The sequence below is a fragment of the Hyla sarda genome, chromosome 2 (assembly GCF_029499605.1).
Source record: "Hyla sarda isolate aHylSar1 chromosome 2, aHylSar1.hap1, whole genome shotgun sequence".
Classification (NCBI taxonomy): Eukaryota; Metazoa; Chordata; class Amphibia; order Anura; family Hylidae; genus Hyla; species Hyla sarda.
The window spans coordinates 181991995-182007008 of record NC_079190.1 but is presented as its reverse complement, the minus strand read 5'-3'; the positions used below and the strand labels follow the sequence as shown (position 1 = coordinate 182007008).

Genomic DNA, 15014 nt, shown 5'->3' with positions numbered 1-15014 from the left:
TGTTCATCCAATAGGTCCTTGACCGACAGAACACCCATGTCCGACCAACCAGTCAGATTGAGGTCTGGGATACATAAATATAGGACATCTAGGGGTAGAGTAGATAGCGGGCAGGGTTGACCATTAGGGGCCCGACGCACAGTCTCCAAATCTTGTCTGTAACATCAATGGCAGAAATCCCAGTTTTGGGAACCAGTCTCTTTGGGTCTGGGGCTAGTAGTCTAGATTTAAGGCGGCACTGGGGGCTAAAATGTTGTTCTAAAGCTACCCATTTTTTATTCGCATCTCCCCACCACCAAAACCTCGCCTGATCCAGAATGCACGCTCTGTAGTAGTCCTCAATATGAGGCCTACCCAGTCCGCCATTTCCCTTTGTGCAAGTAAGAACTGATCTTGGGACCCTAGGGCGAATAGATTGCCACAAAAAGGAGTCCATGACTCTATTCAAAGATTGGAAGAACGAGCTCGGGATGGCGATCGGGAGTGTACGAAACAAGTACAATAATTTTGGCAGAAGGAGCATTTTAAATGCCGAGATTCGACCCATCCAGGAGACCATATGTTTCCCGTATTCTCTGCAAGATTGAGAAATAGAAGAAAGCATCGGTAGAAAATTAGTAGAGAATAGTTGGGAGGAAGGAGAAGTAAGTAGAATCCCCAAGTAGGAGACGCACCGATGCTGCCAATCAAGGGGGAAGGAATGTCAGAGAGTCTAGGTCAGCGTCTGGTATGTTTACTGGTAAAATTTGTGATTTGCTGACATTCAATTTATAATAGGAAAGATCCCCAAAAAGATGGATTATATCAAAGAGTGCCGGCATGGAAGTCACTGGGTCAGTCAACGTCAAGATCACATCGTCCGCAAAAAGGGGCAAGCTTGTGCTCTACCCCTCCAACCGGGATACCCCTGATCAGTCGATTTTGCCTGATAGACTGTGCTAGAGGTTCAATAGCTATTAGGAATATCAGGGGCGAGAGGGGGGATCCCTGCCGCGTACCATTCGACAGAGTGAACCAGTGCGAAAGAGCTCCATTAGTGAAGACTCGTGCCACAGGGTTTGAGTATAAGGCTTGAATAGCTGTAAGGATCTCGCCCTCAAAGCCAAAGGCTCGTAGAGCAGAGAAGACAAAGCACCAGTTCACTCTGTCGAACGCTTTTTCGGCATCTAAAGTGAGGAACACGGCAGGGGTTTAAGATTTCTCACAATGTTGCAACAACGTAATGATCCTCCTAGTGTTATCGGGAGCTTGCCTCCCTATCGTAAATCCAACCTGATCTCTGCTCAGTAAGCTAGGCATCAGAGGGCGGAGGCGATTCGCCAATATCTTAGCATAAAGTTTGGCGTCACTATTCAGTAACGATATGGGTCTAAAATTGCTAGTCAAGTCCATGGGTTTGCCGGGTTTGGGGATTGTCGTGATTAAAGCGTCAAGCATGTCAGGTGGCAGAGAACCGGTCGTCATAGCATTGTTAAAGATGGGAAGAAGATGTGGTAGTAAGATTGGGAGATATCGTTTATAGTATTCGTTCGGTAGTCCATCAGGTCCTGGGGTCTTTTTGGAAGGGAGGGATTTGACAGCATCGGAAATCTCCTGAGGAGAGATAGGAGTATTAAGCAAGGTTAAGGAAGAGGGGGAAAGTTTAGGGAGATTGAGAGTTAAGAGAAAGGAGTCTATTTTAACCTGATCAGGCTGGATGCAGGAGGGGTCTGCTCGGATATTGTAAAGGCTTTCATAGTAGTCTTTGAAAGCAGTAGCAATCTCTCTGGGAGCCTGGTGGACAGTGTGTTTAGTAGGGTGTTTAAGGGAAGGGATACGTTGTTTGAAGCGGGCTGGTTTAAGCTTTCTGGCCAATAAAGATTCCGTCTTATTATCCTGCGTATAATACTTCATTTGAGACCTATGTAGGGCACGCTCAAAATCTGACAGTAATAATCTTCGGAGACGAAGACGTTCCTGAGTTAGCAAGGAAGCATTATCCGCGGAGTGGTTTGATTGTAGAAGTGATTCTAACACCGAAATCTTGTTAAGTGACTCATTGACCGAAGTTAATCTTTGCTTTTTAAGGAAGGCCCCCAACTGAATAAATGAGCCTCTAATTACCGCCTTATGCGCAAGCCAAACAGACAGCTCGGAGACATCCGGGGTATTATTAAGGGAAAAGTACTCCAGAAGGGCCCCCTCAATTTTAGCTGAATGTTCGGAGTGTGCTATGAGGTGGGAGTTGGCCCGCCAGACAAAATCACTATATTGAACAGCATTACCAGTGATTTCAATGCTAACAGGAGCATGGTCCGACCACGTCCGGTTCCCAATGACTGATTTAGCAATACGTTCAATTAACCCCCTATCAACAAAGATGTTATCAATTCTAGAAAAAGTACAGCTCCTAGGTGAATAGTAAGAAAAATCGCGTTCTGTGGCATGCTGTAAACGCCAGATGTCAAAAAGATCATTGGCTACTAGGAAGTTATAAAGATAGAAAGGGCGACGAGTCAAAGGAGCCGATTGGTCCAGAGAAGCAGAAACCACTGAATTATAGTCGCCACACATAATCAGGGCTCCTTTGCGTACAGAATTAACTTTTTGCATAACAGACCTCAGAAAGCGATTTTGGCGTCTATTGGGAGCGTACAGGTTTACAAGGGTATAATCCATATTGTCAATAGAGCACACAAGGATAATAAAGCGACTCTGGGGATCTACCACTTGAGTTATTACGCATACCGCTAGTGTGTCTCTAATAGCAATCATCACTCCTCTCTTCTTCTTACCATAAACTGAATGCACAATGAGTGGGAAGTTTCTGTGTCACAAGGGGGGGGGGGGATGGAGGAAAGATGTGTCTCTTGCACACAGACAATGTCTACTGGGTTGCGTTCCACCTCACGCCACAGAAAGTTCCTCTTATATGGACTATTAAGTCCATTTACATTATAGGACATAAGCTTAAATCCCATTTCCAATAGAAAGGCACCAAAGGTGAAACTAACGACTCAGTTGAGAGAACAGGGGGAAGAAGGGAGGGAGGTAGGGTAGGAAGGGTAGAGGGGAAAGGGGACAGGTAGGAGCAGAGGTGAGAGGAGATAGGTAAAATGGGCAGAGGGGAAAAGGGTAGGGATAGGGGTAATATACCGCACAGGTGTCAAATATGGCAAACAGGAGGTAGTACCGCCTGATAATCAGAGATGCATATGATATCAAATACTTAGTGTAGTCCTCAACGGTGAAAAGAATAAGTAACACAGTCCGTCTAGAATACGCTGGGTCAGAGCAGATATGCGATCACAAAGCACTGTTTGCGATAGTCACCTGAAACAAAAAACAGTTAACACAATAATTCCGGCATACAGTGGAACCTATATCGCACTTTACCAGTTCGTGGGTACGTGTATAGGAGAAATATGAAATAAGAACAATTTCACACTCAACAGCACACAGAGTGTATGCTAAAGTGGGCAGATGGCAGGCACTTCAGAATCAGGGCTTATCCTCCGGGGAAGGTGCAGCTGAATCTTGAGGGGGAGAGCCGCCAGGTTCCGGGCTACGAGATCCCCAGGCATCCAAAGCGGCAAAGCCGTCATCTACTGAGGCAAAGGCATGCATCTTATTATGGCGGGTCACAAGGATTTTGGTGGGGAATCCCCATCTGTAGGATATTCCCAGTCGCCTGAGTTCCATGGTTAGTGGGTGAAAGTCCCTCCTCGCCTGCAAAGTGGCAGCAGAAAGGTCCACAAACAGTTGGAGTCCTGCATATGGATCCGGGAGAGACTTATGTTTTCTGGAGAACTGCAGCAATAGGTCCTTCGTTTTAAAGAAAGTATAGCGAGCCAATACATCCCTCGGAGCGTCCTCAGGAACGGATTTGGGCCTAGCTACCCGGTGGGCTCTATCGATGCTATACTCGAACACTTCAAGATCAGGTAAGAAATGTTTAGTCAATTCTCTCACATACGTGGCCAGCTGAGAGTTGGGGATAGTCTCGGGTATGCCGCGGAATTTGACGTTGTTACGTCGGTTGCGATCTTCCGCATCAATAGATTTATTATGGATGGCGGTCACCTTGTCGTCTAGAGCATTATGGGCGTCCACGAGGCCATTGTGGGCAGTAGCAAAGGTCGCCATTTTAGCCTCAGTGTGGGATACTCTTTTATCTATCTCCTGAACTGAGGTTTTTATGGGGTTAAGCATCTCAGAAAAGTCCTTTGTAATCGAGGACCGCAAAAGCAGAAGCATGTCCTTAAGAGCAGTCTCTGAGACTGGCTCAGAGGCTTGATACGAAGCAAATAAGTCCGGCTCACTCCGGGGTGGGTTCGGAGATATAAGGGACCCATCACCCCAATCCCCCAGCCCCTCCGATTCCAATCTCGGTTTTTGCTTAACAGGGCTTACCCACGAGGAAGATGAGGTCATCTCAGGGGAGCCGCTGGCAATGTACTGCAGGCCTCTCGATCCACCAGGTGAGAGGGGGAGGGTATCATCACCGATCTGCGAATCCTCATGGTGCGGTGTCAGTGCGGGCTGCTGTACAATCCAGTGTCTGGGAAGTTCGCACACCGCCGAGGCCCGTGTGGCAGGGCGGGCTGCGGCATCACCATCTCTGACCGGCCTTCACGTTCTCTGAGGTAGGGGAATCTGCGATTGTTGGGAGAAGCGTCCCTCGCTCTGCCGCGCGCGCGGCCCGGCGCCATCTTGGTGTAAACGGCCTCCCTGTCGTCCCGGAGCAAAAAAGTCCTGCAATGCTCCGCCATCTCCCACCTTGCCATTCTGCTTCCTGCTCAAGGTCGCCATGGGTGCTTGGGTGACTTTTCAGTCGGCTCAAGAGTCGCTACCAGGTCTAGTAATCCGCGTAGTGTGTGCTGTTAGCGGAGCAGCTCTAACATGCGGCCATACTCAGCAGCGGCCAAACCACGCCCCAAAATCCTCTTTCTAAACCACCATTAACAGGGATGTGGAAATCCTATAGCCCGACGCCCGGGACAAGTAGTTTTGGGCATCGGGCAGGTGAATTGTTTATAGATTTAGCCCTGTATCGGGCGAGCAGGGAGAGACAGACTTACCCCTTATTTTTATGTAATGTCGGTGTGAGGTGCAGGAGCCGATGCAAGTCTGCACCTCACACCGGCGCTCAGAGTGTATGGAGGGGGCGGCGGCCTCCAGCTGACTGCAGAGCCCCCTTATCTCCCCTCCCGGAGGATTGAGGACGCAGCTCAGAAGACACAGCAGGGTGAGAGAGAGGACGTAGACAGCTCCGTGCACAGCTCCATCCCCCGCACTCAGCTCTATCCCTCCCCCTCCCCCTGCTCTGTCTAGACAGGACCTAATCCACCACGGGGCGGTTGCTTGTTTGCACGGGGAAAACACAGAGCAGGGGGGAGGGGGAGGACGGAAATCTCATCTCATACCGGCCGGGACTACAGCTCTGATGTCCACTCATGGCGGCTCAGGTGAGGAGACAGAGAATAAGAGCGGCGGCAGGAAGGGTGGTTGTATATGTATGGTGTGAGTGTATGTGTGATGTGTCTATGTAATGTATGATGGGGGTCAGCGGCAGGTGTATGAATGATGTGTGTATGTATGGTGTATGTCAGTGTTTCCCAACCAGGGTGCCTCCAGCTGTTGCAAAACTACAACTCCCAGCATGCTCTGGGCATGCTGGGAGTTGTAGTTTTGCAACAGCTGGAGGCACCCTGGTTGGGAAACACTGGTGGATGTGTATGTGTGTATGATGTCTATGTGCGATGTGTATGTAATGTATGATGTGTGTATAATGTCTAAGTGTGATGTGTATGTATGTGATGTATGATGTGGGGTGGGCAGCGGCAGGTGTATGTATGGTGTGAGTGTATGTGTGTATGTAATGTATGATGTGGGGGGGGGCAGTGGCAGGTGTGTGTGTGTGTGTGTGTGTGTATATATATGTATATGGGGGCAGTGGCTGGTGTATGTATGATATGTGTATGCATGAATGTTTTGTATAGGAGCGGACTGTCACATCGGGCATTAGGGCAGTTGTGCCATCTAATTTTATTTATTTTTAGTGGCACCCGCACTGAATTGCACCCCCAGAATCCCCCCCTTCATACTCACCCGCCAACCAAGAGACCCACGGATGCACACAAACACGCCCGAACCAAAACTACAACTCCCAGCATGTTGGACCATAACCTAAACTGTAGAACTATAAAGTGCAACATGCTGGGAGTTGTAGTTTTGGTTCGGGTCAGCTGCAGAGCCATAGGCTGCATCAGGGCATGCTGGGTGTTGTAGTTATTAACTGTAATTCCCAGTATTCCTTGACACAGACTATGGCTCTGCAGCTGACACAAACCAAAACTACAACTCCCAGCATGTTACACAATAACCTTAACTGTAATACTATACAGTGCAACATGCTGCAACACCCACACAACCATAGACTGTATCAGGGCATGCTGGGAGTTGTAGTTATCTACTAACTAAATGCAACTTCCAGCATTTTCTGACACAAAATGCACCATATAAACTGGAGAAGCAGAACCCCCCCCCCCCCCAGTAACACATAAGTCCCTATTGAGACTGAAAAATTGTGATAAAAATATTTTAAAAAGTGCGTATATATGTGAATAAGCCCCTTTCCTAATAAAAGTTTCCAATTTTCTTTAAATAAAAATAATGTACAAAAATAAACATAAGTGGTATCGCTGCATGTGGAAATGTCCAGACTATTAAAATATAATGTTCATTAAATACGGTGAACGGTGTAAATGTAAATAATTGTCCAGAATTGTTCATGTTTGGTCACTTCATATGAGAAATATTTTATAAGGTGATCAAAAAGTTATATCTAGACTTTTCTGGGCTTGTCTGGGGTGTAAGAGGAGCTACAGCTCTCCCACCGCTAATAGTCTGGCATACTGCGATCACCTATTAAACCATTAGATCACCGCTGTCCGCAGTGTCTAAAGGATCTTATATCCATCCCTGGTGGTCTAGTGGGGGGGGAGGATCAGACTATTTTGGTTGAAATTATTTTATCTACCAGGACAAGTGGATTTTCTTGAGGGACAAGTAGATTGTGTTCCGCTTTAGTCCCTTGGACAAGTAGTTTTTTTTTAAATTTCCACACCCCTGATTAATACTGTGTTTTTTATTGACCAACCATCCTTTGGCTGCCATCCTCTAGCATTAAACCCACCAAACACCCAAACGTGTCCTGGGGGAATGACAGTAAGTTCACACCACGTTTTTGCAATACAGTTCCCATATCAGGTTTTTGGATGAAAAACTGATTCCTCAAAACTGGACTAAACTGTACAATGTGTGTACAATTTTTAACCCGTATACACGATATCCGGTTGCATCTGTTTTTTAAGAAAAAAACAGTATACGTTTTTAACTTTTCACTCTACTATGAATAACATTTCACTTATTCGATTGAAATTCCAAGTAAAAAAACTGTGCAGTCAAAACCCGTATGGTGCCAACAGGATGGAACCATACGCACATACAGTTCTGTATGGTTCTCATTGACTCCCATGTAAAAAAAAAAAAATAATAATTATACGGCTTCCATGCGAGTTTTCACCCAAACCAAAAACCGCAGTAGGCTGCAGTTTTGGGTACGGGAAAAAAAAATGGACAAAACTGTTCAAGATGCAAAATGGACACAACCGGATGCATCGTTTGCCATACGGTTTTCAATGGAGAGTCAGTGCCTCGGGTTTTCAATACGGTTTTCCAATTGAATACATATACAGGAACTGTATTGCAAAAACGAAACGTGGTGTGAACCCAGCCTTACAGTGGAAGCCCCTTTCTTTCACAAATACCTTAGATGCTTTGGTTGTATTGACTGCAGCATCTAAAAGGACTAATTGATCAATGGTCTCCAGTCGGTGCCCTGATGCCCAAGAATGTTGCTAACAGTCTAGGCATCAGGACTGTACAGTGTATAGCATCGCAATTTTCTTCTAAAGCAACTCCATATAACTATAACATACTTCAAAAATGGTCACTATTTATAATATATGAACATTTAAGATACTATTCCTCCTATATAGATTTATAACTAGGACAAGAGGCATATGGTGAATCCAAAGCTAGTACACAATATGATCTGTCTACACAGCACAGCACTGCACTTAACACAGTTACATATAACCTAACAGACAATTCCTATGTGATGTTACAATTTGGAGCACTTGTTGGGTATGAGCCTAGATGCCCTTGAATGTGACACACAATCTACTTGCTCAGAAATGTGTAATGGTAACCCTGCCTATCCATAAATACTCCCTCTGCTGATTATGATGAGGTACAATGGACTATTTATCTGGATGTTGGATTGAACATGTGCTTCAATGCAACAACCAATGTATTATTTTATGATCTGTAGCTTTAGAATATAATTTTCACTTTGAATACAGCTTAAATGTTAATTTATGGAACCCCCAAGCCACTGTGGGACCTTATAGAAGGGCTGATGCATGCCTGAACCCGGCTCAATTCTGTGCAGTAAGAGCTGCACGTTCCTCATTTGAACTGGGTGATGTATGGCTAAGTAATGATAGGTTTGCATAAACTATACAGACAACTCCAGGGGTGTGGAAATTAAAATTAAAAAACTACTTGTCCAAGGGACTAAAATGGAACACAATCTACTTGTCCCTCATGAGGATCCACTTTTCCTGGTACATAAAATAATTTCAACCAAAAATAGTCTGTAAATAAGGTCTTTATTAATAGAAACTTAATAGGCAGACCAGTATGTCACCTCATCAGGTGGATAGGGTCCCTTATAAGTAAGTCCGCCCCCATTAAGTCCCCCCTTCAGGTAGGTACGTCCCCTTATCAGGTAGGCAGGCATGTAGGGCTCCCCTAGTATGTAAATAGGGCCCTAGATATATATGGCCCCCCAGTTGGTAAAAAGGTAGGGCTCCCAGACAGAGCTCCAGATAGAAATGACCCCCCATCAGGTAGAGCTCCCCCAGTAGGTAGACAGGCCCCCAGATAGATATGACCCCCATCAGGTAGGCAGGTAGGGCTCCCATTTAAACAATTATACTAAGTCAGAGCTCCCCAAACTTTTAATGGCAACGCCCTTGCATAGTTTGGTGACACTGTACTGCATGCACTGTGTTGCGCGTCGACAATGCACAACGTAGTACCAGTATCAGCATTAGAAATGTGGCTTCTACCATCCTTTGCCAGTTAATTCCCCCCCCCCCCCTTATCACTCCCTGTGCCAAATCTTTCCCCCTTTGATCCTCTCCTGTGCCATATCCTTTTCCTGTGACATTATATTCCCCCCCCCTCTGATGCCCACTGTGCCATTATATTCCCTCCCCTACCACTTGTGCCATTATATTTCAGCCCCCCTCCTACCTGTGCTATTATAATTCAGCCCCCTCCCCCTGTGCCATTATATTTCAGCCCTCCCCTGTGCCATTATATTTCAGCCCCCCCTCTGCCATTATATTTCAGCCCCCCTCTCCCCTGTGCCATTATATTTCAGCCCCCTCCCCCTGTGCCATTATATTTCAGCCCCCCTCCCCCCTCATATTTCAGCCTCCCTCTCCCCTGTGCGATTATATTTCAGCCCCCCTCCCCCTGTGCCATATTTCATAGGCATAGGCTGCAGCATACAGATGCAGTGTATAGGAGTTTAGTGACAGGGCCCCGTTATATGTAATTCCTCAGGTAGCCCTGCTTGCCTGTAGCAGGGCTAAATGCCTGAAGAATTCACCAGCCTCATAAGCTGATCACTAGTCCTTTTACTTGGGCGGAATTGAAAATTCAATAATGAACATTCTGGTCAATAAACGGCCAATGTAAAAGGCTTTTAGGTTGCACTTCAAATAGAAAGGACAGCAGTATGATATTTATTTTTGTTTAGTTGTAGACTGGCATTTTTTTTGTTGTGCCAATATTGCTGAGACACCATAGGACTCTATGCTCACCCTTTGATTTATTTTTTTTTTTTAAAGTTTGATAATATCAGCTCAAGGCTTTTTTGTTGTAACTAATGTGCTTAAAAAACGACTGACCTGATATTAAGCCAAGACAACATGGGTGTTGTTCCACCACCTATTACCCATACAGTAAAGAAGACGATCAATAGAGTAGTCGAGAACATCATCTGGTGAGCATAAGAAGCAGTGTCACGTATTGAAAGTGCAAATGCCATAGCTCCTCGGAGGCCTGTTGGAGAAAAAAACAATATCAGTAAAATAAAAAATTATAATAATTCAGCTTAAACAGCAGTCAACATATTTATTTATAAATGTAGAACAGTTCATCTTGTTCTGGAAACAACACATTACAGAGCAACCTTATGTTAATACATGTCAGACTTTTTTTTTAAACCTTCTTTTTAGAGGGCAAGTCAATATTTTTCCCCAATGCAAATACATTTGCAATTCTGTTGGAAGCACTGGTGTTTTGGCACACATCGCTAGGTGTGTTTTCTGTCTTATCAGAAAACTCTGTTCTATTGCTGCAGCCGTGAGAGTAACCATGGCCACTCCCCTTTTGGCATTTCGCAGTTCGCATTTAGTGCTCTGTCTTTTTGTGGTCTTAAGACATATCAAGGGCAGAAATCAACTGAAATATTTCAACACAAAAACAGGAACAGTGTTTTACAGCAATGAAATGAAATGAAAATTAAAAATTAAAATGTCCTGAAGGATGCCTATTCACAGCCACAACTGACAACAACGAGTGCGTACATGGCATGGTCATGTAAGTCTACTGATGAAGTGGCAAATGGTCAGAAAATTAATCATGTTCTACCTAAAAATCATCCACAATAGATTGGCTCTCATAAAGTTCATGTAAAATGGGTCCCAGAACTCCCAATGCTGCACAAACAAATGTGCTTAGACATATGCCAACATTTGGATTGTTATAGTAAAAAATAAAAAAAGTGATGCCTACATCATTAAACATCCACAATCACCTACAAAAAAAAAAAAAAGTTCACAAGCCAACTATCAGGAGAAAAATTCATGCTTTCAGTTTATTAGGACACACAGGGCCCAGTACAGGAACATTATTAGGAAAGGGGCTCAACAATAAACAGTATTCCTTACAGCAAGACTTTTATTGCCAAGATAAAACCTGCATTGTGACTTAAACACTGAGAACAACTGTTGAAAGGCACTGTGTTGTTGCATTATAATACCCATCCTTTTGGTGCCCTAAGGGTACATTTGCACATGCTTATTTTGCTGCAGAGTTTCTGCTGATGATTTTACTACCCATTGACTTCAATGGGTAGGAAGATCAGCAAAGAAAATCTGCAGCAAAATATACATGTGTGAATCTACCCTTACAAGTTTGTGGTATTGCCTCAACATTGATATAAGCCTAGTCTAGTAGAGGAGACCTTAAGGGGTCATCTACTAACCTTGGCCAACAACTGAAAGAATCTGTGGCTCGATGCGGATAATTAACACAAGCACAAAAAAAAAAAAAAAAAAAAAAAGAGGCCCCAAAAGCCCCTGGTACACTTTCCACCTTGTATCAGACTCCTATTAATTTCAATGGGAATATTGGGAAGAAATTCCTGTAAGGAAATTTAAAAAAAAATTTCTGCTGGAAGAATGGAAAAAGTCAATTCTTCTAGGGGAAACCATAACCAGGAGTAAAATTCCATAAAGTTAATGAGACATTTTGTATTGCCACACCAAATCCTGTGTCAAATAAGCACAATTCCACATCATCAAGAAAAACGATTTTTACAAGATTTCAGCAAGGACGTTTTCTTCCCAATTTCCTCATTGTGATCACACCCTAGCTATTTTTCCAAGGCGACAGATTCTGGAAAATTAGTTTTTTTCTATGTGAAAATCTTTTTTTTATTTATAATTTTTTTTAACCAACTGTTGCTGAGCTAGTAAGTCACTTCCTCCATTTTCCAGATTATCACAAGGTAAATTATTAAGACCATGCCACTACGGTTGCTTTTGTTGTTATGGCTTTGGCTGTGCTTGTAGTTTGAGATGGGGTTACATGTTGGTTGCTGGAGATACCGGCACCTAAGGTCATCCTCCCATGGAAAATGTGTCTCTAGAATTGGGTTGATATGGCCTCTGGTGTCTTCCTGGAGTTACCACACCAAGTGACATGAGCCTCCATCTTTCCACTGTCCCAGAGTTTAGGCTTTGAGGTAAAGATGCATCATGTGATATATGTAAGAGATTTGGGTGCAATGCGCCACAATTTGAGATGGGTTCCAAATTTGGATTAACACGAGAGGAGGTTTTTTCAACTAAAAGTATAGCTTAGTTTTGTGCATATGGAAAACAGGCCTGTATAGCAAAACATACATGACGTTTGGCTTTAGTGCTCTCTGTGCACTGCTGTTTTTAAGCTTCATACAAGTCCACAGTGTACATGTAAACTTTTGTTAACAATTCACCAACATTGAAAAACTTCAACCTACCTGAAAACATCATCATGTGCTGAATATTCCAGCTAATTTTGTGTCTTCTGCCCAGGTTCAAAAAAAACGACAGGGGGTATATATGAGCCGCTCTGCCTACAAATATAGCTATCTGAAAGAGGCAGTAGTTAAGTCAATATCTGTATAAAGACTTTCATATTAGAAAAACGAAACAAGATGTGCGTTTTATATTATGTGAACATTGTAGTAACATGTTTGGACTGCACTGATGGAATACAGACTGCTGGAAAACAGTACCTGACCTCCAACCTCACAGAACTTTAAGATATTGTTACCTTGCAAGTTATTTTAGGATTACTCGGCAATGTAATTGAGCAAATCACTACCTTTTTTTTCCACTTTCTGTAGCTAGTTATGTAGTTCCCCAATGTATTTAGAAAAACTTTCCACTAAGTTAGCTTTTACATTAATAATATGACATCAGTTAAAATTCTATAATCAACTACACAACATTTTCTAGGGGTCAGTGGTTTACTTAACTTTACCCAAGAAATGTACATATTTCTAAAATAATCAACTATCATTGAAATTAAGAACTTGTATTATGGGTCTAATTTAGAGACTGAGATTATGAGGTTATGTTTACACTACAGAATGTCTGCACTGAAAAACTCAGTGCGGACATTCTGCAAACTGTGGGCACTGTCTTTAAGAATGCTGGCGCTGGGACCACACCGGAATGCGCCGTCTCATAGACTGCTATACATTCTGTGTGGAGTTCACAGAAAAAAAATGTATGTGTTCATTCTTTCTGCGAACATAGAAAACGGAATTTCCATGCATCTGGCATGGAAATTCCGTTGAGTGCACAGTGCAGCAAAACCCTTTTGAATTCAACGGGACGCTGCTGCAGCGGAATCTCCTTGCCGAATTCCAATAAGGAATCTGGCATGGAAATTCAAACGTGTGAACATGGCCTAACTGGATTTACTTGACAAGGTTTTTTTTAAGGCACTCAACCCATAAAATAAAGTCCAACACTTGGTAAAACCAGTTGATATATTTGAACTCAGATCAGTTACATTGTCATGTTTTCCAATGTTTAAAAAAATAAAAAAGGATACAAAAGCACCAACAATAAAGATCGGGCTAAATACGTGTTTCTGGAAAGTAAACAGTGCTAAGCCCATGTATGAAAATATGAAGTTTTCAGCCAGGAAGTGCAGGACCTCAAAGAGCTGCATGAAAATATAAAAAGAGAAAATGTGTGAATTGAAATATTGCATTAAACTATGAACAGCCACTGATAATATAATAAATAATCCTGTATAAATTGTGCTAAAATAGTGGGAACGGTTTCCTCTGTGTTCAAAAAACATATAAACATCTCAATTGAACCAGAATATATATATATATATATATATATATATATATATATATATATATATATATATATATATATGGATGAAACATTTCTGCCCTGAGAAGAGACTAAGGCATCAGGGCCCCAGTGCAACTGCTTCCTCTGCACCCCCTATAGTTACACCTCTGTCTAGAACTGCATTTACAACAATTCTCTAGAACTTCCTCTTTTCTGAGCAATAAAGGTTGCTGGGTTAAATGTGGCCATACACTTATGGTAGTTGTTCCACTTGACATCCATTAGGCTAAGTTCCACTTTTTTTTTCTGGCAGTTTACGAGCCAAAGTCAGAAGTGGATCCATAAGGGATGAGAAGTAAAAGTCCTTCCTTTATATGTCCTATTCCATTTGAATACACTTCTGGCTTTGGCCCAAAAACTGCAGTGGCAGTATTCCAAAAACTGCCAGAAAAAAAAACAAGTGGAAACTTAGCCTAAACAAGAGAGTTAAGGGCATTAAGGTATGTCAGTGTACACTACTGTGACCGGCACTAAAAAGCCATTATTCTGGCAGCTGTTAGGTAAATAGAGCCCTATGGCTGTTTAGTTTTTTTTCCCATAAGCATCATTAAATATTTTTAAAAAAAGGTTTTACTTTTTTTTTTAATACACTTTTTTTCCCCACAGTATTTAGCAGTCCTACAAGTAAACTCGACAAAGTGATCCTTTAAAGAGTACAGGTCACAAAAAAAAAGTTAAATATAGTTGTCAGAACCTATAGGGTTAAAAGTTCTGACAGGTTCTTATTTGTTTATTTTGTTGCCGGGTTACACCTAGCTGTCTAGCTGGTCAGCTGACCGCTTGATGAGAGCACCTGTGAGTTGCCTATTTAACCTGGCAGTTGGCTCTCAGTCAGCGCCTGTGAATGAGTCTTTTTGCTCCAGTAGTTAGCGTATATTTCCTGTATAACCCGGCATCTTTGACTTTTGGGCTTTCATCTCGACTTCTCTCTGGTATTAGCGACTTGGTAATTTGACTTCTCCTGGCTTTGACACGGTTAGTTGACTCTGGACTATTGTGTGAGTGTGTAGTCGTATTTTGTTAGTCCGTCTGTTATCCCACTGTTCCCAGACCTAGTCAGTGTCATTGTAGTTTATTATTTTGACAATTACGCCCCTCATGTATACAGGAAGGGACTGTCTTTGTGGACCTGTTGTTTAGGGCAGGTACGAAAGTAGGCAGGGATAGGGGAGCGGGAGAGATTAG

The 15014-nt window shown here is 43.1% G+C and overlaps 1 protein-coding gene across 2 annotated transcripts in view; it reads right to left on the bottom strand.

Annotated features, from left to right (window-relative positions):
- The window catches only part of SLC9A7 (solute carrier family 9 member A7), a 115404-nt gene that overhangs the window by 22902 nt on the left and 77488 nt on the right, over nt 1-15014 (bottom strand). For both annotated transcript variants that reach the window (XM_056555865.1, XM_056555866.1), the window contains exons 10-12: nt 13513-13626; nt 12428-12539; nt 10029-10182 (exon numbers count right to left, since the gene is read on the bottom strand). In XM_056555865.1, the coding sequence (XP_056411840.1) occupies nt 10029-10182; nt 12428-12539; nt 13513-13626 (380 nt within the window). The remainder of the gene's footprint in view (nt 1-10028; nt 10183-12427; nt 12540-13512; nt 13627-15014) is intronic.